At 47.0% G+C, this 25,558-nt stretch overlaps 2 protein-coding genes across 9 annotated transcripts in view; one reads left to right on the top strand and one right to left on the bottom strand.

The window, feature by feature from the left end:
• Nucleotides 1-20,629, bottom strand: part of FBH1 (F-box DNA helicase 1) — a 52,098-nt gene extending 31,469 nt beyond the window's left edge. The window contains 9 exon segments of the mRNA XM_017872447.1: nt 2,657-2,847; nt 4,457-4,592; nt 4,694-4,824; nt 7,214-7,815; nt 10,760-10,915; nt 18,745-18,821; nt 18,823-18,842; nt 18,844-18,875; nt 19,422-20,629. Coding sequence (XP_017727936.1) covers nt 2,657-2,847; nt 4,457-4,592; nt 4,694-4,824; nt 7,214-7,815; nt 10,760-10,915; nt 18,745-18,821; nt 18,823-18,842; nt 18,844-18,875; nt 19,422-19,443 — 1,367 coding nt within the window. The 5' untranslated portion in view covers nt 19,444-20,629.
• A 3,254-nt stretch (nt 20,630-23,883) lies between these two features.
• ANKRD16 (ankyrin repeat domain 16) overlaps nt 23,884-25,558 on the top strand; it is a 69,358-nt gene continuing 67,683 nt past the window's right edge. For 4 of the 8 annotated variants that reach the window (XR_001885710.1, XM_017872449.1, XM_017872452.1 and 1 more), the window contains exon 1: nt 23,885-24,882. Coding sequence is in view for 6 of the 8 variants with exons in the window: in XM_017872449.1 (XP_017727938.1) it covers nt 24,569-24,882 (314 nt within the window). In the remaining 2 variants the exon portion in view is untranslated. Of the gene's footprint in view, nt 24,883-25,558 lie in introns of all 8 variants that reach the window. The other 4 variants (XR_001885711.1, XM_017872453.1, XM_017872454.1 and 1 more) reach the window with 2 other exon arrangements.

Raw genomic sequence — 25,558 nt, 5'->3', positions numbered from 1 at the left:
CTACCAGAAAAAAAAGTAGATTTAGAAAGTTTCAAATTCAAGTCACAATCTGTATTTTATTTTTTTTCTCAGATGGATTTAAACTCCTTCCCATTTCTAAAAAGAAAATACCTACCACCATTTAATGGAAAAAAGAAAGAAAAGGATTTAAATATATCTATGGCTGGCAAAGCATTCTCAGATAACACAGTCCTGGGAAAGTTGTAGTTTCTATGTATATCACCAAGAGGAGGAAGAGACCAGGACAGGCTCTTCAGGGAATGAGGGGCACCAGCTGTGACTTTAAGAGATAAACAACCAGAAAAGCTGTAAGGACCAGTGGAAGGCAAAGGGAAACACTGCTCCCAGCACTGAGACTCTTGTTTGAATGATACTCACTACACCTACGGATAAAAACACCAGCCTCTTTCTAAACCTCAGTGGCTCTGCTGTCTACTTCTTAGGACATGACATTGCTTTAGAAGCATGAACGCATTCTATCGTTTAAGGTCCCAAGAAAAGGGACTATGCTATGGATAACAAGATCTGATTACTAAGAACCTGAAAACAACAGCCTCCAAGTCACCAAGAGGGACCAAAGATGATAAAGTTCAATCAGCAGAGGCACAGGACATTGTTAGACTCGTCAGACTCAGCTGGCACATGCCATTCCAAAGCCTCTCCAAGTCTCCCCTCGACTGTGGGGAGACCGGGGGTGAGCTTGGACTCACTCCCCCAACAATCGAGTGCACTGGTCCCCATCCCCAGAGCGAGAAGAGCCCGTCTCCAAGCCTCGACCTCTCCACTGCTCCCCATCCCCAGAGCGAGAAGAGCCCGTCTGCAAGCCTCCACCTCTCCAATGCAACAAATACCTTTAATAATCCAACATTTCAGATGTGATTATATTATCTCCCAGAAAAAACAGGAAGACACATAGAAACGCAACAAAAATCAACATACATACTGCCATGGACTGAAGTGTGTCCCTTGAAATTCCCGTGTTGAAGCGCTACCCCAATGTGGTGTGTGCAATAAGGAAGTAGTTAATGTTAGGTGAGAGTACAAGGGCAGGGCCCTGATCCAGAGGGATCGGGGTCCTCCTAAGAGGAGACACCAGAATGTTCTCTCCACCCTGTGGGGATGTGGCAAGACGGCAGCCATCAGCAAACTCTTGGACGCTTCTGGGGAATCCTGTTCCCTCCTGGTACCTTGCCACTGATGCCTGGGCACCAGTCACTCCCCTGGTGCCACCAGCCACCTTCCTCTCAGGGCTTGCAACTTTCAGGGGCCAGTCTCCCTGGAGAAGGCACCCCTTCCCCCACCCCACCCGCCACGGTCTCTGCTTCTCCAGGATGGCTGCACAGTCGAGCTACCTGTCCCCATCACTCCAACTCAGGGACAAGGCCCTCCCCAGCTGCCCAGCACACCCTGAGTTTTAGTCTACATTTTTTTTTTTTTTTTTTTAGAGCCTTACTCTGTCGCTCAGGCTGGAGTACAGTGGAATGATCTCAGCTCACTGCAGGCTCTGCCTCCTGGGTTCAAGTGATTTTCATGCCTTGGTCTCCCGAGTAACCGAGGAATAGAGACATGTACCACCAAAAATTTCCGGCTAATTTTTGTATTTTTAATAGAGATGGGGTTTCTCCTTGGTGGCCAGGCTGGTCTCCAGCTCCTGGCCTCAAGCGAACTGCCCGCCTCCCCTCCCGAAGTGCTGGATTACAGGTGTGAGCCACCGAGCCTGGCTTTATTCTACCTTCTAATCCGGGCCTGTAAGATCACTCAACTGCTCCTGTCCATCCTTCACAATCTTGTGTTCCCTCCCACCCTTGCCATACTGCACTTTTTCTCTTCCTCACATGTCCCAAGTTCATTCCCATCCTCAGGCCCTTAAGGCATCTACACCTTCTCCTAAACTGCTCTCCCCACAGTTGTGAAACGGCGCCTCCTCCTCCACTCAGGTTTCACTCAGGGACTACCTGCTCAGAGAAGCTTTTTCCACCCCTCTAAAGCAGCATTCCCCCCATAGCACTCTGTTCTATTTTCTCTGCAGTGCTCATTACTCACTAAAATGCCTTTTCACACATTCACTGACACAGGACCTGTCTTCCCTCACTAGATCAGGAATCTGCTCTAAGCTGTGGACCGGCTCGTGGACAACTATCAGACACGCACAGGTGTTCAGTGTTTGTCAGACACACACGACTCCCCAGGCACTCCCCACCCTGCTGAGGAAACCATCGGGGCCCCTGTGAATCAGCAGCCCACACGCAATAGCCTCTCCCACGTGATAAGATGGACGAGTCTTCTCCATCCCACAAGTGGGAAACGGAGGAAGCAGAGCCTAACATTTTCCTAGGGAAGCGAGGCCACAGGTGAATAAGGAAGGCTTCTCTTGGCGAGGGGCTTCCCCTAAGGCTGCAGGACCCATGATGGTAAAATCGGCCTTGGTGGTATCTTGCAGCCACCTAGAACTGTACGTTCATAAAGCGCTCTTACCAGCCTTTCCACATCAAACTCTCCACCCCTGGCTCCTGCAGAAGATGACACTGAGGTGGAGCAGGGTGGGTCCCACAGCCTGCCGGGTGCTAATACTGCTAAGTGGCAGGGCTGGACCTGTTGCCACATCTGGGACTCTCCCGTTATCACAGCATCCCCTCCCCTCCTCCCAGGGCATTACCTATTGCTGATGTTAATTCCCTTCTCCCTCATGGCGTAGAGAAGCACAGCTATGCAGTACAGGGTCTCGGTGACATCTGGCATGGTCACCGTGGAGCTGGGTCTCCGGAGGCAGAAAAGCAGTTGCTGGATGTCATTCACACTGCTGGAGAGGAGCACCACAGCCGCCACCAGGGCCCAGACATTGACACCCTGCAAGCCAGGAGCACAGGGAAGGAGGGACAGCCCAAACACAGGCCATGGTTAATACGAATCACAGCAGGAAGGAGCCGAGCTGGGGGTCCAGCTGCTGGCTGCAGACTGGATTGAAACCAAACTTTCCAAGTGGCATTTGGGAAACAGGGGAGCCCTTCTGTTTGCCCTGGACTCCTTCTCATCACTTTCGGATTTGAGATCTTAGTTTTCTTTAATTAAATAACATGGATGAGGTATCTAACATAGAACCTTGGATAGAGAGACAGTCTAAAAATATGAGCTCCCTGTCATCTCACCACTCTACTCTCCAGGCCACGGGGGCTCTCAGGCCCATAAGTGCTTGGCGGGGCCAGAGAAAACAGCCAGCAGGGGGCGCCCACCCAAGAGGCAAGAGAGATGCAGACACAGGAGAGGGCCGCACACAGGCTGTGGGGGAAATAAAGTCTGGCAATTCTCCAGCATGATGGTGTTAACTTGCTATTTATTGTTAGTAATAACTTTTCATGGTAAGTTAAATAAATATGAAATTACGGAAAGTTTATTCTGTGCAGACAGCATGCTCCTCTTAGCAATGTCTCCATAAATGTTCACTTACATAGAAACAGTTAATAGTGGACATAGATCTTTTTTTTTTTTTTGAGAGGAAGTCTCACTCTGTCACACAGGCTGGAGTGCAGTCATGCGATCTCAGCTCACTGCAACCTCCGCTTGCCAGGTTCAAGCAATTTTCTTGTCTCAGCCTCCAGAGTAGCCATGACTACAGGTAGATGCCACCATGCTCGGCTAATTTTTTTATTTTTGGTAGAGACAGGGCTTCACCATGTTGGCCAGGCTGGTCTTGAACTCCTGACCTCAGGTGATCCACCCGCCTTGGCCTCCCAAAGTGCTGGGATAACAGGCGTGAGCCACCACACCCAGCCTTTACCATTCTTAAGTTACTACACGTCTCTGTGTTAAAGAACACATTCCAAGAAAGGAACGTCCCATCCCCTTTCACTTCAACCATCCTCTGAAAGAAGACCCACTCCACCATCAGCAATCATCTTCTTCAAGAGAAAGAGAAATGCAGTTGCCTGGGTTCCCAGCCCTCTGTGGCCAGCAAAACGCACGCAGAGGTTGCACGTAGCCTTGAAGATTAAATCTGGGAACCCCTGAACTGGAAGATGAGCAACAAGGCTGAGATTCAAGGAGACTGAGGGTTATTTCCAGCTTCTCATTACTTCATTGTGTGACTATAGCAAGACCCTTAATTTTTCTGTCCCTTTCAAATAAGCCAAGTTGTCAATAATGGGGTGGGCTGTCTTGTAAAGAAATCCTAGTATTAAAAGTGTTCAGAGGCTAGATGACCACTTTTCAGAAATATTTCAGAGAGGATTCCTCAACCAAATGGGAAATCAGACTAAATTATTTTTTTAAATTTCCTCTAAATCTAAGACTCTATAATTACATGGCCTTTTATTTCTCCATTGGGAACAATGACAACATGAATGCTTCAAAGCATTCAGAAATTAAATACAGATATTAAAAATAAATATAAAGTCACCCTCAACTGAACTTTCCTCCAGTGAAATAAGATGCTGCCTTCTCCCGCAGCCTCCAGACCTACCCCGGCAGCAGCATAGAGGTCAGGAAGGTGTTGCCGCACACACGCCTCAGCCTCGGAGAGGAGGGGGTGGTCCCTCAGACTCCACAGCACCCTCTCAGGATCCACACTCGGGGAGCACTTAGTGGTGGCTGTGTATCTGTAAGACATTCATGGGAGAGGCCATGAGTAGGGTGACCATAAGCACTGATGTACAAGGAAGACTTCAACGACGCCTTCCTTACAACAGGTGAAGCTTACCGTATGAGGTTCAGCACACACAGGTCTGACTCCTTTTCTATGCCACAGTTAGACAGGATGCCGTCCACTTTGCTAACAGCTTGCTCTTCGTTCATTAGGTATCGATGGTACAGCTTCTTCCAAGGAATGAACTATGTAGTTAAAAAACAAAATAACATGAGGCAAAGGCCATTAGAAAGCAGATTAATGAGGTAGGCAGATCACCTGAGGTCAGGAGTTCGAGACCAGCCTGGCCAACATGGTGAAGCCCTGTCTCTACTGAAAAAACAATAGAAAAATTAGCCAGGCATGGTGGCACACGCCTGTAGTCCCAGCTACTCAGGAAGCTGAGGCAGGAGAATCACTTGAACCCGGGAGGTGGAGGTTACAGTAAGCCGAGATCAAGCCACTGCAGTGCACGTTAGCCTGGGTGACAGAGTAAGACTCCATCTCAGGAAAAAAAAACAAGAAAGAAAGAGAGAAAGAGAGAAAGAAAGAGAGAAAGAGAGAAAGAGAGAAAGAGAGAAAGAGAGAAAGAGAGAAAGAAAGAAAGAAAGAAAGAAAGAAAGAAAGAAAGAGCAGATTAAGCCACAAACACAGAGATAACCTTTTACCAGTGAAAAGCAATCACAGCTCACAATTCAAAAGCCAGGCAAATCAGGCAGAAATGTTACAGACATTTTTATTGGAAACTAGGAGAACTGGGTCTTGGTCTTGGTTCTAACACTAACTTGTTATAGTTACAGAATCTGGGAAAAGCTATAGCTTCAGTTTCCCTATCTGAAACATTAGTACACATAGCTCAGAGTTTTAATGAGAACAAAATAATATGAGAGCTGTGGCTATACCAATATCAGACAAAACAGATTGTAAGTCAATTTTGTCTGTTAAATACTGTTATGAGACAAAGGACATAACAACAAAAGGGTCAATTCACCAAGAAGGTATAATAACTATAAATATATATGCACCAAACATTAGAGCTCCTAAATATAGGAAACAACCCACCAGAACCGAAGGTAGAAACAAACAGCAACACAATAACAGAAGGTGATTTCAACACTGCCATTTCAATGATGAATGGAACAACCAGATAGAAGATAAATAAGGAAACAGAGGATCTGAACACCACTATGGACGAAGTGGACTGAACAAACATATACAGAATACTCCATCTAACAAGAGCAAAATATACATTCCTCTCAAGGGCACTTGAAACATTCTCCAGGATAGATTACCTGTTAGGCCACAAAACAAGTTTCAACAAACTTAAAAACCACTGAAGTTATTATACAAAGTATCTTTTTAAATCACAATGGAATGTAACCAGAAATCAACAGCAGAAGGAAAACTGAAAAATCCACAAATACATGGAAATTAAACAACATACTCTTGGCCAGGCACGGTGGTTTATGCCTATAATCCCTGCACTTTGGGAGGCTGAGACAGGAAAATCACTTGAGGCCAGGAGTTTGAAACCATCCTGGACTACAAGGTGAAATCTCATCTCTCCTAAAAATACAAAAGTTAGCCGCGCGTGGTGGCGCATGTCTGTAATCCCAGCTGCTTGGGAGGCTGAGGCACAAGAATCACTTGAACTCAGGAGGTGGAGATTGAAGTGAGCCAAAATCAAGCCACTGCACTCCAGCCTGGATGACAGAGACTCTGTCTTAAAACAAAACAAAACAAAACAAACAAGCAAAAAAACCACATTCTTAAAACAAGCAATGGGTCAAAGAAGAAATCACAAAGAAAATTAGAAAATATCTTGAGACAAATGAAAATGAAAACATAACACAGCAAAACTTATGAAATGCAATGAATGCTGTTGTTCTGTTTTAAGAGAGCGGTTTATAGCTATAAATGCTTACATTAAAACAAACAAACAAACAAAAAACGGGCTGGACGTAGTGGCTCACGCCTGTAATCCCAGCAGTTGGGAGGCTGATGGCAGGCAGATCACTAGTTGTTAGGAGTTTCGGAGACCAGCCTGGCCAACATGGTAAAACCCCGTCTCTACTGAAAATACAAAAATTAGCCAGGTGTGGTGGTGCACACCTGTAATCCCGGCTACTGGGGAGGCTGAGGCAGGAGAATCACTTGAACCCAAAAGGCAGAGGTTGCAGTGAGTCGAGATCGTGCCACTGCCTGCCCTTCAGCCTGGGCGACAGCAGGAAACTCTGTCTCAAAAAAAAAAACAAAAAACAAGAGGTCAAGGGAGATATGAGGAACCCTCCCGGTGGGGAGCGTGGGAGGATGAGAGCAACCCAGGGAGGGGAAGGAACGTGCAGTCTGTGGTCAGGACACAGCAGTTGAGCGGTAGTTGGAACACAGGGAAGCCGTGTTGAGTGGAAGTGAGCGAAGAAGCTGGAGTCATAGGGTGGGGCAGACACGGAAGGCCTTAAATGCCTCTAAGGAGTCTGAATGTCTTCTGAAGGCAAACGGAAACCATTTCTGAAAAGATCCTCTGATTAGAAGCATACATTAAGCAAAGTTACGTGCTTTTAGAGGAAACATCTCCCAACTCCAGCACTCACTCACCAGAGGGTCACTGATGATCTCCCTCCACAGGTGGCACACCAAGCTCAGGTTCCAATAGAGGTCTTCCACCGGGAGGAAGGCAAACACGTGCCTCAGGACCTCACTAGGCAGGCTACAAATGTGGCTTGGTGCTTCCTGGCAGGGCAAGGTCCCAAGAAGCCCATAGTATGAGTCAGGAATGGGATCAGGACCCATGTCCCCAGCATCTCGGTCGGTTTCTCCAGACTCCTCAGAGAGTTGAGACGTACTGTCCTCTGCTTCTTGCCTGGCCTCCCTAGGCCTTGTGCATGGCACAGTCAAATGGTGCCGCGGAGCTTTCTTAGAAACTCCATCCCACCGGCTGGTCCCGGTAGCCTGGTTACTCTCTTCCTCAGAGGACCGAGACCGCTTCCTGGAGGGCGGGGCAGACCCTGATGAGCCCAGCCATGCTTCTCCACTGCCTTCCTGAGGCAGTGCACAGCTGCTCTCTGCAGGAAAGATCATGTCACCCTCAGAGTCCTGACAGCTGTCCTGGCCAACAGAATTGCTTTTGGCCATGTCATTGGTGCACGGCCGCTTGCCTGCTAGGAAGAACTCAGGGATACATCTTTGACGTCCCTGACCTGTAGAGATAACCCAAACAGGATGGACAAGAAATGAACGATGACTGTTGACCTGCTATTAACCCAAATAAGACACATTAATTTTCAATTATCTGTGTTAACAGAGGAAAGAGATAAAAACACATTTATGGGCCAGCTGATTATATAAATAACTAATTCAAACAATATTTACATTTGGCTCTATCATATAACCAGACACACATTTGCAAAGAGACAGAGACCAGTCTTCGCATGGTGTGAGGGCCAACAATACTCCCTGCAGTAAATACAAGTACAGAGAAACAGGCTATGCAGGGAACATCTGAATGGACAGACAAAAAGGAGGTGACTGCTCACAACCACACCGCCACTCACAAAGTGCCCCGCTCCCACTCACAACAGAAAGCCTACATGTGCTTAAGCAGAAATTCACATGCTTGGGGTTATCAGGATTCTGAAAATCTCACTCTTCTCATGTGACAGTGCTAAAACTTTTATTTTTATTTCTTTTTTATTTATGTATTTATTTATTTTTGAGATGGAGTCTCGCTCTGTCGCCCAGGCTGGAGTGCAGTGGCATGATCTTGGCTCACTGCAACCTCCACCTCCCAGGTTCAAGCTATTCTCCTGCCTCAGCCTCCCAAGTAGCTGGGACTACAGGCGTATGCCACCAGGCCTGGCTAATTTTTGTATTTTAGTAGAGATGGAGTTTCGCCGTGTTGGCCAGGCTGGCCTAGAATTCCTGACCTCAAGTAACCCACTCGCCTCGGCCTCCCAAAGTGCTGGGATTACAGGCGTGAGCCACTGTGCCCAGCTTTTATTCATATCTCTTCCCGTGAAGGTGACACATTATTTTAAAATAAAAAGGCAGGACTCAGAATTCTCTTTATAGTATTAGAATGGTACCTAATCTCTTCTACATGTTTGTTCAGTGAGCATTTACTAAGCACCAATGATTCTGAGACAAATGTAAAGTGAGAAATGGTTACATTTCCTGACCTCACAGATTTTTCAGGAACATAGGAAAGCCTAAATGGTGATTTCATACATCCCACAGCATTTTCAAACTCCTAAAAATTATTTTTAAATGCCAAAGAAGTAAACACCTTATCAATAATATGTAGTTCCTTTCTAAATGGCTGGAACTAAAATACTCACTTTGGAGGAGAATGGACTGAAACTCGGTTTAGCCTTTAACAAAATTTATGAAACGGAAACAGATATTTTTCTCATATTAGTTAAAAAAAGAAGAAAAAGAATCAATTATATATTATATATATATATATATATATAAACTGTTAACTCTTTCTTGGGCAATTTGATAGAAAACCAGAGTTTTCACACGCACTATTTTACTATAGGTTAATATCTACATGATCCGGGTTAAATCCTAGAATTTTCTTTTTTAAAAAATATTATTATTATTATTTTAAATAGAGACGGGGTCTCACTATGTTGCCCAGGCTGGTCTGGCACTTCTGGGCTCAAGCAATTCTCCCACTTCAACCTCCCAAAGTACTGGGATTACAAATAAGGCGTGAGCTACTGCTCCCAGCCAAATCCTAGTATCTTCCAACTGTTGAATCCAGTCACACCCACAGTCATTGAGACCTTACCACCTGGTCAGGGCCACCTCACAAGTCCTTGTCAGTAAAGAACTCAAAATAGAGAAGAAACAGACTTCTATATATGGGAACAAACTCAGTATCAAACAGGATATCAGTAAGTTTCAAACTACCTCATACAGCTGGTTATAGTAGTTCCCACAGCAGGAAACATACAATAGTTAAAGACAACCAGGCTGGGAGAGGTTGGCTCGCACCTGTAATCCTGGCAGTTTGAGAGGCGGAAGCAGGTGGGAAGCAGGAGTTTGAGACCAGCCTGGGCAACATAGCAAAACCCTGTCTCTACAAAAAAAAAAAATACAAAAATTAGCTGGGCATGGTGGCACGCGCCTGTAAGTCCCAGCTATTTGGGAGGCTGAGGTGACAGGCAGAGGCTGCAGTGAGCTGAAATGGTGCCACTGCACTCCTGGATGACAGAGCAAGACCCTGCCTCAAAAAAAGAAAAAAAAAGGACAACCAGATAATATTTGAGTTGGATTCTGAAATTAGTTGTATCAAAGGGAAATAACACAATCTAGATTTATTAACTAAAGTGGGAATTCATTTGGTACCTAGGGGGGACGTTCCAGTTGATTTAGCAGAGATAAAATCTGAAGTCAAGGAGCAGGGTTACTGTAGTAGTCCAGGTACTAGGTGACAAAGAGCTCAGGATGAAGGAACATTTTGGAGGAAAAATAATGACACATGGACCTAGTGACAGATTGGACAGAGAAGATGAACGAAGAGTCAACTAATCTCAATGTTTCTGGATTGGAATAAGAGTGACACTGGCCCATGTCTTCCATCACTTTACAAAAGCTAATAGGATTCATTCCACCACACTTTTCCGGAGCTTTTACGAACTATGATAATAGGACAGAATTTTCATGGAAAACTCAGTGGGGTGCGGTGTCTCACACCTATAATCCCAGTACTTTGAGAGGCCGAGGCGGGTGGATCACCTGAGGTCAGGAGTTCGAGACCAGCCTGACCAACATGGAGAAACCCTGTCTCTACTAAAAGAAACAAAATTGGCATGCACCCGTAATCCTAGCTACTTAGGAGGCTGAGGCAGGAGAATCACTTGAACCTGGGAGGCGGAGGTTGCAGTGAGCCGAGATCGCACCATTGCACTCCAGCCTGGGCAACAAGAGTGAAACTCTGTCTCAAAAAAAAAAAAAAAAAAAAAAAAAAAAAAAATTTTCATGGAAAAGTCACAAATAATAAAGAAAGTGTCAAGCTATTGCATCAAGACTACAAAGTCACAGCAGCAATATTTACAAATACTTTTAAACTAGGAGATATTCAAAGGACCCACACACTACAGGTTTTGAAATGCAAGAGTTTTGGAGGAGACATACCCCTACTCCCTCTTTTTGTTCTGGGTTTAGGATAGAGACCATGGTTCGGATCTCTGTTTGTCCATCTCTGACCGAAGGGCTGGGTCACAGCCAAGTGACTCCGAGCCAAATGCTGGCAGTCGATGGCAGTAAGATGCTTCCGCTTAAACCGTCTCACTGTTTCATACCAGCAGGTAGAAGAAAGGGGATATTCATTAGTTATCGCCAATTCTGAAAGCTAGCCAACACATCATACTCACATTTCTGCATAGTGACACAATTTTGTCAACACCCCAGCCAACCCTTCCCCCTTCCCCTTGCCCACCAACTTTGTCCTTTCCGTTTCTTAGCATTTTTCTTCCTTAGAATTGAAGAATCCTAAGTGACATTTTAAGATCTTAAGATTTTTTTTTCTACTTATACTTTCTAGAAGCTTTAGTCATGAAATGCTCATTTAAGAAAAAGTTGTGGCTGGGTGCACTGGCTCACGCCTGTAATCCCAGAACTTTGGGAGGCGGAGGTGGGTGGATCACTTGAGGCCAGGAGTTGGAGATCGGCCTGGCCAACGTGGCAAAACCCTCTCTCTACTAAAAATACAAAAATTAGGTGGGCCTTGTGGTGCAGGCCTGCACTGCTAGCTACTCAGGAGGCTGAGGCGAAACAGTAGCTTGAACCCAAGAGGTGGAGGTTGCAGTGAGCCAAGATCGCACCACTGCACTGCAATCTGGGCAACACAGCAAAAAAAGAAGTTGTCATTAGTGGATATACTGAGGTTTGGCATCTTTTCCTTAACTTTATCCAGGCCATTTATTTTTTTTTATAATAATCAAAAGTATTTAAGAATAGGCTATTTTTTTAATAACAAAAAACTTTTATAACTGTTTTTGTTAAATTGTTAAAATTTTTTAATTATAGTAAAAAGCACATAACATGAAAAGCACATAACTAGAAGCAAAACATCGTGATAATACAGGCTCCAATCTCCCTGAGAGAAGGACCAAAGGGCACACATCTCTCAGCCCCCCGAGCACCTCGGTATTGAGAACAGACTTGAAAGGACAGCAGCGACTCCCCCAGCCCCAAATGCAAGAGAAGCCAATTCCTTTCCAGGCCCTTTAGAGGAGAAAACTTCGTATCTTCCCTTAGCAAAACACTACAGCAGCAATTGTGCCTAGAATTCTGTTTCAACAGTACTGAAATACTTGGTTTTGTATTACTCATCTTCTTTCAGGTAATTCTTGTCCATGTGTAACCAAGATTCTCCATGCTTCTGCATCTGTTGCTGCATGTAAGATCTAGCTACCTCCTTATGGCATTAAACACTAAAATATAAACATGCACTTCTTAAAAATAAGAATTAGGCCAGGTGCGGTGGCTCATGCCTATAAGCCCAGCACTTTGAGAGGCCAAGGCAGGTGGTTCACTTGAGGTCTAGAGTTCATGACCAGACTGGCAAGATGGTGAAACCCCATCTCTACTAATAATATAAAAATCAGCCAGGTGTGGTGGCAGGCACCTGTAACCCCAGCTGTTCAGGAGGCTGAGGCCCAAGAATCACTTGAACCCGGGAGGTAGAGGTTGCAGTGACCCAAGATTGTGCCATTGCACTCCAGCCTGGACGACAGAGTAAAACCCTATCTCAAAAAAAAAAAAAAAAAAAAAAAAAGAATTAAAGTTAGCCTTTATAGGAGATGGTCAAAAGAGAATAAAATCAGGTTCTATCAGTATCATATTTTCACAGGTCCTAGAAATACTCCAATAGGCTGGGCGCAGTGTCTCACACCTGTAATCCCAGCGCTTTGGGAGGCTGAGGCGGGTGGATCACCTGACGTCAGGAGTTCAAGACCAGCCTGGCCAACATAGTGAAACCCTGTCTCTATTAAAAATAGAAAAAATTAGCTGGGCATGGTGGCATGCGCCCAGGAGGCTGAGGCAGGAGAATCGCTTGAACGCAGAAGGCAGAGCTTGCAGTGAGCCGAGGTCATGCCATTGCACTCCAGCCGGGGCAACAAGAGCGAAACTCCGTTTCCAAAAAAAAAAAAAGAATACTCCACCACTAAACTATGGTATCAAATGCCAGAATCTCACTCAACATTTCTTTTCTTTTTTCTTTTTTTGAAACAGAGTCTCCCTCTGTTGCTTAGGCTGGACTGTAGTGACACAATCTTGGCTCAATGCAACCTTCACCTCTTAGGTTCAAGCGATCTTCTTGCCCTGGCCTCCCAAGTAGCTGGGACTACAGGCCCCCGCCACCACCCCCAGCTAACTTTTGTATCTTTAGTAGAGACAGGGTTTTACCATGTTGGCCAGGCTGGTCTCAAACTCCTGGCCTCAAGTGATCCGCCCACCTCGGCCTCCCACAGTGCTAGGATTACAGATGTGAGCCACTGTGCCCAGCTCAACATTTCCTTTAAGCTTGAAAATACATAAAACCAAGACCCCAGTGAGTTTAGTTGCTATCGTTTACAATATTTTCTCATTATTCCTCCCTAGCTAATTCAGAAATCACACATCCAAATTTCAGATAACTTTTTCAAGGTTTAATACCAGCTTTTTTAAAAAAAACTTCATATTTTAAGACTTTTCCAAAATCAATTCAACACACAAAACCAGTTCTGTGAGCCCCTCGGAAAGGATGCTGGAGATCTTCTAACCACCTGACCTTAGAAGCTGGTGCAACTCCACGAGTGTCAGGCCCCAGCACTCACAAATGCGCTCACTCTCACGAAGCAGCACAGCACAGCACGGTGAGTGGGCGGAGGGCCTGGCAAGAGAGCTGGGCTGGCGCCCTCAGCTGGCCACTTGCTAGCTCTATGGCTTCAGGGCACCTCAGGTCTCTAAGTCTGACAGGTCTACGGCCATCCCACCCTGATCATGCCCGATCTCGTCTAAGTCTGAGAGGTGCCACCAGGAACAGATGAGAAAAAATGCTCAAAACTGTCTGTCAAATTATCCAACTGCAGGCACACAAACTTACCTGTTTCCTCTATTTAACGAGGTTTATGTGAGTAGCTTGCATAAGATGTTGAAATATCTTTCAAATTATAAAGATGCTGCCTAATGGCAAAGCAGGAAGTGTATTAGCAGCCCAATTACAGCCAATTCCGTATTACTGGAAATACCCTTCTAAACTAACCAGTAACATGGCTCGCTTATTATGAACAGAAAACCAAACACCCCCTCCACTTTGATGGTTTTTGTGCTGGTTTGTGCTGGTTCTGTAATGTTGCTGACCAGTTTATCTAGAGTAAAACAACAACAAATCATCTTATTCACACAGTAACAAAGTATGAATGTGAAGTTTTCTACATTAAAACTAAATTCAAAGTTTTCTACGTTGGAAAGAAAACAAAGTCTTATTGTTCTCTTTTAAAAAATAAGACATGAAATTTTATTTCCTCTGTTCAAAACCCTTCGTATTACAAATATATCCCAAGGACTATTTTGCCTGAATGGGGACCTCTGGGCATATTGGCAAAAGAAATACGGGAGAGCAGCAACATGGCTTCTAGAACACCTGAAAATCCTGGGTGAGGTGTCCCGCACACGGCTCAACAGCAGGAGTGGCTGCAGGATTCCCGGCAGCAAATCCACAGGCCCTACAGATCCAAGAGAGTGGACTCATGCCTGCTTTTCTCTCTCCTCAAACTGTCCCAATTGCTTCAGAGCTGGTCCGTACGGTATCTATAATTAGAACTGGAGACACTATGCATCCTGCTGAAGGGAAAGGAAAAAAGGAAAAAATAAAATAAACTAAATAACTGGAGATACTCGCTAAAGAAAGTTACCAATAGTGAATATCTCACTTAAATAGGAGGTGAACATCTACTGCCAAACTGGCCTGGAGAGGAAAAGCTTTCATGGATAAAATCATGAAGGAAAAAAAAATCACAAAGCAGCAAGATCAACATCAAACCACTCAAATCTGAGACTCGGGACCTCAGGCCAGCTGCAGGCCTGCTTAGCTGAATGGTGTGTCAGGTCCCAGAAGGCTTCTGAAAGTCAATGAAAAGGCACATAACCAGCGAGAAAATTAGGCTCAGTTGAAGGGTCTGACGCCCACCCAAATCTATGATGGCCTTCTACATTTGGCTTTTGGAAATAGCTACAAACAGAGCCTGGCAGATTTCTATAGAAGAGGTACTTACACATGCAGGGTGAACCCCGGAACGTTTTTCGTGAAGTACGTAAGAATGACTTTATTGAAGCCTTCTGCAGCCACCTCACTGTAACAACAGTGCATTGATAATGACCATCAACTATATGGAGATGTCTCAATCAAATGCCTGAGAGTCAAAAAGACAGTACGCATCGCATGCCCCAAGGTAAGCAGCTAGCCCACCTTGTTCACCGCCGTAACTCTGTATGTAGATAGCGTGGAGCCAGACACATAGTCTGTGCCATGGATTCAATGTTCATGTTCCTGAAAATTCACACACTGAAATCCTCACCCCCAAGGTGATGGCATGAAGAGGTGGGGCTCTCGGCCAGGCATGGTGGCTCACACCTGTATTCCCACCACTTTGAGAGGCCACGGCAGGTGGATCACTTGAGGTCTAGAGTTCAAGACCAGCCTGGCAACATGGTGAAACCCCATCTTTACTAAAAATATAAAAATTAGCCAGGTGTGGTGGCAGGTACCTGTAACCCCAGCTACTCAGGAGGCTGAGACCCAAGAATCACTTGAATCTGGGAGGTGGAGGCTGCAGTGACCCAAGATTGTGCCACTGCACTCCATCCTGGGCAATAGAGAGAGACTGTGCCTCAAAAAAAAAAAAAAAAAGTGGGATTCTAGGAAGTGATAAGGTCACGAGGGTGAAGTCCCCACAAACGGGATTAGTGCCCTTATCAGAGAGGTCCCAGAGAGCTCCCTTACTCCTGCCAACATATGAGCACACAAAGAGAAGGTGCCATCTATGAACCAGGAAGCAGCCCTCACCAGACGCCAAATCTGCTGGCACCTTGATCTTGGACTTCCAGCCTCCACATCTGTGAGAGACAGACTTCTGATTATAAGCGGCCCAGTTATGGTATTTTGTTATACCAGCCCGAATGGACTGAGGCAGCACACGTTCTGTGAATACTGAGAGTGTCAAGGAGGGTGAGGAGCAGGGAGAAGAGTTCAGTTGGGAGGTCCAGGAGCCTATACTCTAATCCCTAGGCATATATTGTAGAACTGCTCCCACAGGGAGACCTCACTGGTACCTCACAACAGACTGATGACAGAACATCAAAAATGTTCAGTCCCAAAAGGAACTGCTTTGGAAAAGGTAATATGAACAGGATAGGTTTTTACTTTATGTATTTATCTCCGAAAACACATCTGAATCCAAAATGCTTGTTGCAAAGATTAAGTGTTTGCAAAAATCCAACAAAGACACAGGAGTAACAGAAAGCGCTAATAGGAGTGTTGGAACACTGTGTTCCGCTTCGAGGGAGTATATTCCAGTATGTTCTGGCATGAAGCCACCCTGGGAGGAGTTAAGGTTCAGCCCTGGGGAGGGGCGCTTAGACTGGTGATCTGGCCTCTGTGCACTAAGATGAGTAACCTATATCACATATCTGGAATGGCGTTACCAGCCATAGCTTGGCTGGGGGATGAGCTGGTACTTTTATTGGATTTTTATTAACACTTTTATTGGATCCCCCACCCCTTGGATCTATTGGATATATGTATCAAAAATCACTTTACTGACGTCAGCTGGAGGTCGGGAAAACTAAACTGTATCTCTGGTCTCAGAGACAGGTGCTGTGATGCCCTGAACTGGGAGCCAGGAGCCCTGTGTTCACCTCCTGCGCAAGAGCCCTGTGTCCACCTCCTCTGCAATTACAGGCATTACACTTAATGTTCCCTTATAGCCCCTCCGAGGCTGTGGGGTGCAGGAGAAGACCCACACTTGGTAGGTATATTCATTGCCAAAGCCTTGCTTACGAAAATGAGGATTATAATAACCTGCCACGCTGAATTCAGAGAATGACACAATATGTATGTAAGTACTCGAGCCACTCACATTGAGGGTGACAACACCTATCTCTAAATCTATGTCAACACCTAGCAACAGAAGCGTCAGAAGAAATGTGTGACTACCACACCAATCTGAGTGTCTCCTAAAAGGCACATCAGTTTTGTTTTAACAGCATTAATGTTCTTGCTAAATGGTTAAAAATAAAACCAAAACACTACACTAGAATTCTAATCACCCTTCTATTCTGTTCTTACTAATATACCTTTTAAAAGCAGTTCAAAATAACTTCATCAAAATAAAGATGCTCAAATGCTACCTCTTCCATAAAAATCCTCCTTCCCTGAGTCACCCAAAGCTCATGGTATGCCTCCCTCCCTACATAGCAAGTGCACTTTACACCTCCCATAAAGGGCATTTACTGTTAGAAGCTGCTTGTGATTCTTTAGGGAGTGAAGTTATCTGTTGTAAACAACCACAGATAAAGGGAAGCTGCGTCTAAACTAGGGGTTCTTATGGGTGCAGAGAGATTACAATCACTTATGGGGCTTTGCAAACTCTACAAGGCCCCCAGAGTTGTTGAAATTGGTCTCCTACACACCAAACTGGGCATCTGTGCCCCCACCCTTGGACACTGTCTTCTACAATTACCAACAGAAATGTGTTAGAGCCCTCAGGTGTCAGGGCAGAAAAACCAGAATGTACACAAACCATTTTGTCAAACGAATATTCCCCAGGCTTAAGTAAGCTCATTCCCACACTGCCTTTTCTGTGACGGCTTTCTAACTGTGTGACTTCTCGGTCCTCCACCCCAGGGGTCCCCATTCTAGGACCCACCTCTCTTTGCTAACCCTCAGCTTTTAGCCCTATCTCAGCAATTCCTGGCCTTTGCTGACTTGGAAGTAGTCAGATCTGGAGTTTAGCCCTCCACTATCCCTCAAATTTCTTCACCTTGATGACAGCCTATCCCCTTCCAGCCCACTCTAACCTACTCCAGGCCCTGGTGAGGTCCCCGATGGAGAGGAGACCCTTATCAGTCTCCCCTGAATGAGTCCTTACAAGAACTCTACTACTGGGAACTAAAAAGAAGGGACCACGTCTATCCCCTCATCCCTCAAAGTGCACAAGGGGGAAACAAGAGACACTCCCGCACTCGCGGAATGAGAACTGTGTGTCTGCCACTCCTCTCCTATGCTTTCATTTGCCTGGCTTCTTTTTTTAATCTTCTTTATTGAAAACAACTTACAAAACAAGTCACAGAAAGTGAAACTGAGTGTTTCAGGTTTTGCTGCAAAGAATGTTGTTGCTCTTCTCCCTGAGCACACAGCCAGGCTATACTTCCCAGTCCTGTGCGCAGGTGGATGTTGCCTTACTGCTGGCTGCCAGCCAATGCAGTGGTAACAACAGCAGTGCACACCTCTTCCAGACCTGCCCTTCACTCTTCTCTTCTCCTCTTCCTCTTAACTGGGAAGCTGATTCCCAGGACATCCTTAGAAGCCAGGTGTTCGAAATAGAAGAGCCTCCAGCAGCCTCAATCCTCGGACTACTGCTTTAAAGAGAACCCTCCCCACACCTACAAACTCCAACCACCACCACGACCTGCAGCCTCCTTAGATTGCTATGGGATTGAAAAATAAACTTCTACTGTGAGGCCGTTACATGTCTGGATCTATTTGTTAATGCAGCAAAGCTTACCCTAACCATTCAGGATCATTTGAAATGGATACCAAATAATTTCCTTTCTTCCCCTACCTTTACTAGTCAGTATTCATACCAAAAGGTCCTTTAAAACTTACAGGTTACAGACCTAAATGGACAAGATGAAGACAATAAGTACCTAGAATTCCTGGAAGGAAAAAATTGTTATTAAATAATTGCTTTTAAAAAAAAATCAACTTGTCTCTCTAGTACAAGATACCTGACTGCAGAAACTGCTATAACACCATACCCAACTTTAACAAATATCCACAGAGGGCAGTTTTGCCCTCTGGACAATTTCGGAGTCAGCTAACCACCCTGGTCAGTTTCCCACACGCCTCTTACTTTCAGGGTGCTCCGTGAAGATCAGCAAGTGGGCACTTGTCCTCTGGCATCTCCTGTGGAGATGGCCCAGGGGTCCTGCAATGTAGCCCATTATCACAGTGACTCAGGCACTCCACAGGTCCAATGGCAGCCTGTGAAATGGGAATGGCCCAATTTCAACAGTTAACTGTGTTATCTCTCAACTCCAGCACCATAAAAGTATTCACTCAAGGCAGGAAGCACTTCGCAGGAATAAAACCACCCCACACATCCGAGATACTTGTAACAATTCTTTGGCTAAGTGTGCATTTAACATGTCTTATACAAATTATTGTTTTAATATAATTGCATTGTATTACATATTATATTAATAACAATTATTTGTATAAGTCTGTATGTAATACGTCTTTCATCCCAGACCAAAAGCTCTCTGTTCTAGTGGGAAGGAGTAGAGAGGTACTTACACCCAGCATGCAACACATATTGCTTCATAAATAATTGCTGATTAAACGAATAAATGCACAGCTGCAGCACTTCTTCTACAGTGTAGGCTGTCTTCCTTGGTTTTGAAGCTCTCCACTATCTGATAGCTCCTAAGTGCTTTACAGCTTTTGCAGTTCTTTCTTATATTCTCATCTGAGCCTCAAAGCAATCCTATAATTGTGCCACGATTAAACTGGGGATCTGGGAGGACTTGCCTGAATTCACCTCGTAGCTCATGAGTGACGGCGCCAACACAAGAACCCAGGTCTCCTGACTCCCCCAGTCCAGTGCACTTCCTACTGTGATATTCTTCTCTCTGCATCTAGAAACCTTGAAAGCAGCTTCTGAAAACCTCAAGTTTAATTTCCATATTACATTTTTTTAAACTCATTGTGAAATGTCAGAACCAAAGAAACTGAAAAGTATTTGGAAAACATAACTATAAGGAAAATACCACTACATGCCACAGACCCGAAATGGAAAAACTTCAAAATATTATGTCCCCATTAGCTCTAAAAGAAACAAATGCAGAAAGCAAGCAAAACAGAGCTCCAGCTCCTTTCCCGGGTATTCACTGATGCATCGCCAGGCTACCACAGCCTGCTTCTCCAGAAATCCGCAAGTTCCCAGGTAGTAAGCTCAATCTCCCCGGGATCCTCTCACATCTGAGACACCTATGACTCCCTTGGAGACAGCACTCGTGTATGACAGCCAACAAGGATGGGCTGGGCTTTCCAGTCTATGCTTTTCCTAAGGAAAGGAAGGAATGTTTGAAAAACAAGAGAAAGATCACTATTTATGGTCTAGAATACAATTTTCTATATTTGAAGGGTTTTTTCTACAGTCAGTTCATTCCACAACTACTTTTACGTATCTGCTATGTCTCAGATTCATTATAAACTCCGTGAGGGCTTTGTCTTGTGGTATCCTTGGGGTTCAATGCTATTTTAGACATTAGTGATACGGCAGTGAATAAGCCTACCCATAAGGCGGCTACCAAAACACAAGTTACTAAACATCAAGCAATATAACAACTACATAAATGCATGAATGAAGTGTTGTGATAGTAAAGAAACGTAAACAGAGTCTGGCAAGTTGAAAAAGGCTTTATGAAGAGTTGAGCCTTGAAAGAATTGTGGGATTCAGTAAGGCGGAAGAAAACAATGTGTGCAAAAATACAGAGGCATGTGGCAGGAAAGCTGGGCTTCATCAAAACAAGAGGTTCCCTGATGAGGAATGACAGGAGACAAGGCTGGAAAAGGAATTTGGAGCCACAGACTACAAAAGTCCTTACACATAAGGATAAAGAAACTGGGCTTCAAAAAAAGAAATTGGACTTTATCAGGTAGGGGCTTCAAGATATCATCCAATTTTTTTTTTTTCTTTTTTTGAGACGGAGTCTCTGTCTGGTCCAGGCTGGGGTGCAGTGGCACAATCTCGACTCACTGCAACCTCTGCCTCCCAGGTTCAAGTGATTCTCCTGCCTCAGCCTCCCAAGTAGCTGCAACTACAGGTGCACGCCACCACACCCGGCTAATTTTTTGTATTTTAGTAGAGATATGGTTTCACCATGTTGCCCAGGCTGGTCTAAAACTCCTGAGCTCAGGCAATCCACCCGCCTTGGCCTCCCAAAGTGGTAGGATTACAGGCGTCAGCCACCACACCCGGCCTCATCCAATTTTTAAAGCAGGGTCATTACACAATCACATTTACACTTTAGGGCAGTGACTCGGGGAAGAGGATAGAAGGTGGAGAGACATGGAGCTTGTCAGGAAAACAAGTCAGAAAGCCACCATACCAACCTATGTAAGAGCTGGCAAAGGCCTGAGAGCAGCAGACCCTGGGCAGAGGACAGGTGAGTAAGAACATAGCTTTGTTTGACAAGACTGAAAGAGAAAGATACAAGATAAAAAGCAACAAGGATAACTGGCATTTCTAGTAGAACGTTAAAAGAGATGTTAACGTCATTAACCATGTTAAGAAATAAAAGATAAACAGTGTTTGTGTTTTAATCACTTTTTCCCCCCGGAGTGAGAGGGAGGTCGAAAGTCCCAGTTTTAAAAATAATTTTTTGTTTTAAGTTATCTGTGGAATACCATGTTTATGCTCCAGGAGGTCCTCTGAAATCTGAGACTGGTCTTCAAAAGGCATGTGAATGACAGTTACAGATATAAGATTTGAGATGCTTTCTAAAAGTAGGTAATTTCACAGCCAGAAAGGCAAAGACGGAATCCAAATTCAGTTTCCAAATAAAATCAGCCTACGAGGGATAGAGGAATGAGACAAGCAGAGAAAAGATGATGGCAACAAACCCAAAATTGGAATTCTAAATCTAATACCAATAGTGGTGTCCACACACACTCACAAATCAGGAAACCTGTCAAATGGTCAGTGTACCAATGGGCATGCTGAATAGCACACTCATGAAAAACAACAGGCGGAAAAGGAAAGACAGCCAGGGAGCAAGTCAGTGCCAATGACGATTATGTGTGTTGTGACAGTAAAGGCCAGACCACAACCTCCAAAAGCCTGCACAAAAGAAATGAGCAGCCCAACCGGAAAACAGCAAGACCCAGGAAACAGCTCCATCCATTAGCTTACTGTTCAGATCCCACCCCTCTAGACCAAGTTTTTGCCCCAGAAAATCACGGGAGTTGCGGGACAGATTCATATACATTATCATTTAGTTATCCAAAGGGGGATACAGACCAAAATAAGTTCATAGAGAAGACAGAAGAGGCAAACTGAATGTGCAACACCAATGAAGTAACCAATTATCCTGGGTTCAAATTCCAACCTAGCCAGGCATGGTGGCTCACGTCTGTAATCCCAGCATTTGGGAGACTGAGCTGGGTGAATCACTTGAGGCCAGGAGTTTAAAGACCAGCCTGGCCAACACGGTGAAACCCCATCTCTACTAAAAATACAAAAAAATCAGCCGAGCATGGTGGCACACGCCTATAATCCCAGCTACTGGGGAGGTTAAGGCAGGAGAATCACTTGAACCCAGGAGGCGGAGGTTGCAGTAAGCTGAGATCGTGCCACTGCACTCCAGCACGAGCAACACAGCAAGACTCTGTCTTAAAAATATATATATATTCCAACCTATTGTGAACCCATGTGTCCCAATTATGTTTAAAAAACAGGGAAACTAGAGACATAATGCAAGAGAAGATAAGAGTCATCTGAAACTGGGAGGGTAGTGGGGATAAAAGCAAAAAAGTATGAAACTACCAGATGCCTCAACTTCCAATTTGCACTAACTTTAACGGCAGCAGTCAGAACATTGCTTGGCATGCCACACTTCTGTGCATTTCAAACAACTTTTATGCTTTTTTTTTTTTTTTTTTTGAGTGACAAGGCACGATAGAACAATAACCTCAGCAAAGCTGACACTTGGACTAGTTCTGTCTCCAGCGGCTTATCCACATCACTGTTACCTTAACCAAACTCAATTAGCTCAGGAGTAAAACGGACTTATCTTCATGGGCCCATTCCAGAAGTCTTTTCATTTATCTCCGCTCATTTTACCACAGGGGCAGACGCTGGCGGACACTCACCACATGCTACCATCCTGCCTTCCAGAAGACTTTATCACCTATAATTCTGTAAGAAAGTCACTGACTTCGTTAGGCCTCCACTTCCCCACCTGTAAAACCCTAGTGATGCCTTACACGGTTGTCCTTGGACCACAAAGTGCAATAAAAAATGTAAATGGTACTCGTTTTTAGGCCTGGCAAATAGGAGCGACTCCCATTCTACTCCCTAAAGGAATTGAAAACACAGAGAGGTTAAGTGACTGGCACCTAATCAGATCGGGTAAGGAACCCAACACCTACTGATCTCTTCCATCACCCACAGCCTACCCAGCTCTCGCCGTGCCCTCCACCAGTGCCAGACCTCCCATATCGCCTTAGGCTTCCCATGCTCAGGTGAGGGACAGAGAGGCTACCGATGACACAGGGGCAGAGGGCAGCGAAAAATGACTTGTCCAAGGTCAAAACGTCACAGTAGACGGGAAAGCTGGCCTGCCAGCAGCCGAGGCCACGTCCTCGCGCGTGCCCCTACAGCCCCGAGGACCCACACGCTGAGCCTCCCTGGCCTTGGGGGACAGCGCGGGGGCCGCTCCCGAACGAGCTCAGTGAGCGCCCTGGCCTCCCCCACGCACCCCTGCCATGCCCTCCACCTGCCCACGGCCCGGGTGGCAGAGCCCCTACGCCCGCGCTTGCCCGAGCCCAGCCTCGCGCCCCCCGGACCCCCGCTGCCCCACCCCGGGCCCGGACGCCCCGCGCAGGACACTGAAGGCTAAGTTTTCCCACACGCGCGGAGTCCCTCACACTCCCTGGCCACGGCTCTGCTGCCCACGCACTGTGGGCGCTCCGGAAGCCGGGCGGCCGCCGCCGCCGCCGCCGCCGCCGCGCCCGCGCCGCCGCCGCCAGCCCAGCGTCCCAGCAGCTAGCTCCTCCTCTGGCCGGGACCTGGAACCCGAGACGCCCGCCGACTTCCTCCGCGAGCTCCGCCCCGCCGCAGCCCCGGGAAGCGCCCGCCGCCGGAGCCAGACAGACGGCCATTGTGACCAATCGGAATACGAGACCGGAGGGGGCGTGCTGACGGACGGCCCCTAAGGCCAATCGAAATGCGCAATCGATGGGGGCGCGGCCACTGCTACCGGGCCACGCCCCATCTGCGCTTCCGCTCGGGCCGGGGCGGAGCGGGGAAACTTTCCCAGAGTTCCTTCGAGCAGCTCCCCGGGTCCCCGCGGAGTGGCGGCTGTCGAGGGGCGGGGACGGGGGCGGAGCGCAGGAACGGTGGTCCCCAGCGGCTGGAGGCTAGGGCGGCCCTGGGGACGCGCGTGGGGCAGGTCACGCTTGGCCCGGCTGCCTCAGGAGCCACCCTGCCCGGCGCGGGGCGAGGCTGTGCGCGCCCTGCCGGACCGTCTGCTTCGGGTCTTTGCGGTGTAACGGCGCGTCCCACTCCCTCACGTGTTCAGTCCTGAATCGGCCGCCGCAGCTCCAGGACGGCGGACGCGAGCGCTCTCGGATCCCCAGGCCCCTCCGCGCTCACCCCGGACCGCCCCGTCCCTGAGGAAAAACCACCCCGTGCCCGGGACCCCGGCTTCTCCCATGCGGGGCAGGCCGGGGTTGTGAGGGGGCAGCCGGCCTGCGGACTAGGCCGGGGGCGTGAGGAGGCAGGTCTGCCGGGGACAAGGCCGGGGGCGTGAGAGGCGGTTCTGCGGGGTCCGGGGCGCGCGGGGCAGGTTGCGCGAAGAGGCGTAAAGTCCCACTCGCCCTCGGCTTCTCCCTGCCCGGCCGCCGGTGTCCCGCCCGCCGTCGTCCCGCACAGCCTAGCCCGACCCGCGGCGATGGCCCACCCCGGGGACCCGCGGCGCTTCTGCAGGCTGGTGCAGGAGGGCCGGCTGCGCGCCCTGCAGGAGGAGCTGCAGGCGGCCGGGGGCTGCCCGGGGCCGGCCGGGGATACCCTCCTGCATTGCGCCGCGCGCCACGGACATCGGGACGTGCTAGCCTATCTGGCCGAGGCCTGGGGCATGGACATCGAGGCTACCAATCGAGACTACAAGCGGCCTCTGCACGAGGCGGCCTCCATGGGCCACCGAGACTGCGTGCGCTACCTGCTGGGCCGGGGGGCAGCGGTCGACTGCCTGAAGAAGGCCGACTGGTAGGTGTGGAGACACCCAGCTTCCTCTCTACCCGCAGAGTCGTAGCAGGTTCCTTATGCTTCTCCGTCCCCTCGGACACCATAGCTGTTTTCAGCTCCTAGTTCCCACCCCAGGCCTGCTCAGCGGCAGGGACCTCCTGCCCAACTTTCCCTTAAAACGCAGTTGACCTGCAGAGTCTCTCGTTCTTGCCCTTGTTGGTTAACTGACCCGGCCCGTCACCTCCCTTTCTAGAGCACAGAATAGTGTAGAATATAACCAAACAGAATGTTACCAAACAATGAAGTGTGTGCACTATACAGATAGCTTCTGGATGCGATGTTCTGGGGACATTTAGCTCAGTTACTTCTGCATCAATGCATGGTTTCAGTTGACATTGCTCCAATCACTATCCAGAATTCCTGAGTTATTCACGCACTTGTGTGTGTAGAGCACTGTGCAGCTGTATCACATACGTGCAGCCTTGGATAACCACCACAGTCAAACCACACCATCACACAAGCCAATTGCATTTCGTTTGTTAGATTGACGCTGATTTTAGTACTCACTAGGTCAGGTTCGTTAGAGGGTGTGAACCTCTTTAGGAACATGGGGAAGTACATCTTCCCCACTGGGGCGGGGGAATAGACCCGGTTGTTTTGAGGGTTTTCTGTGGGTTTTCTTAGCTCTGCCCCAATT

Source organism: Rhinopithecus bieti, unplaced genomic scaffold (assembly GCF_001698545.2).
Source record: "Rhinopithecus bieti isolate Rb0 unplaced genomic scaffold, ASM169854v2 scaffold_6933, whole genome shotgun sequence".
NCBI classification, from domain to species: domain Eukaryota; kingdom Metazoa; phylum Chordata; class Mammalia; order Primates; family Cercopithecidae; genus Rhinopithecus; species Rhinopithecus bieti.
Note: the sequence above shows the minus strand (reverse complement) of the source record. Positions and strands in the feature narration are given on the sequence as shown.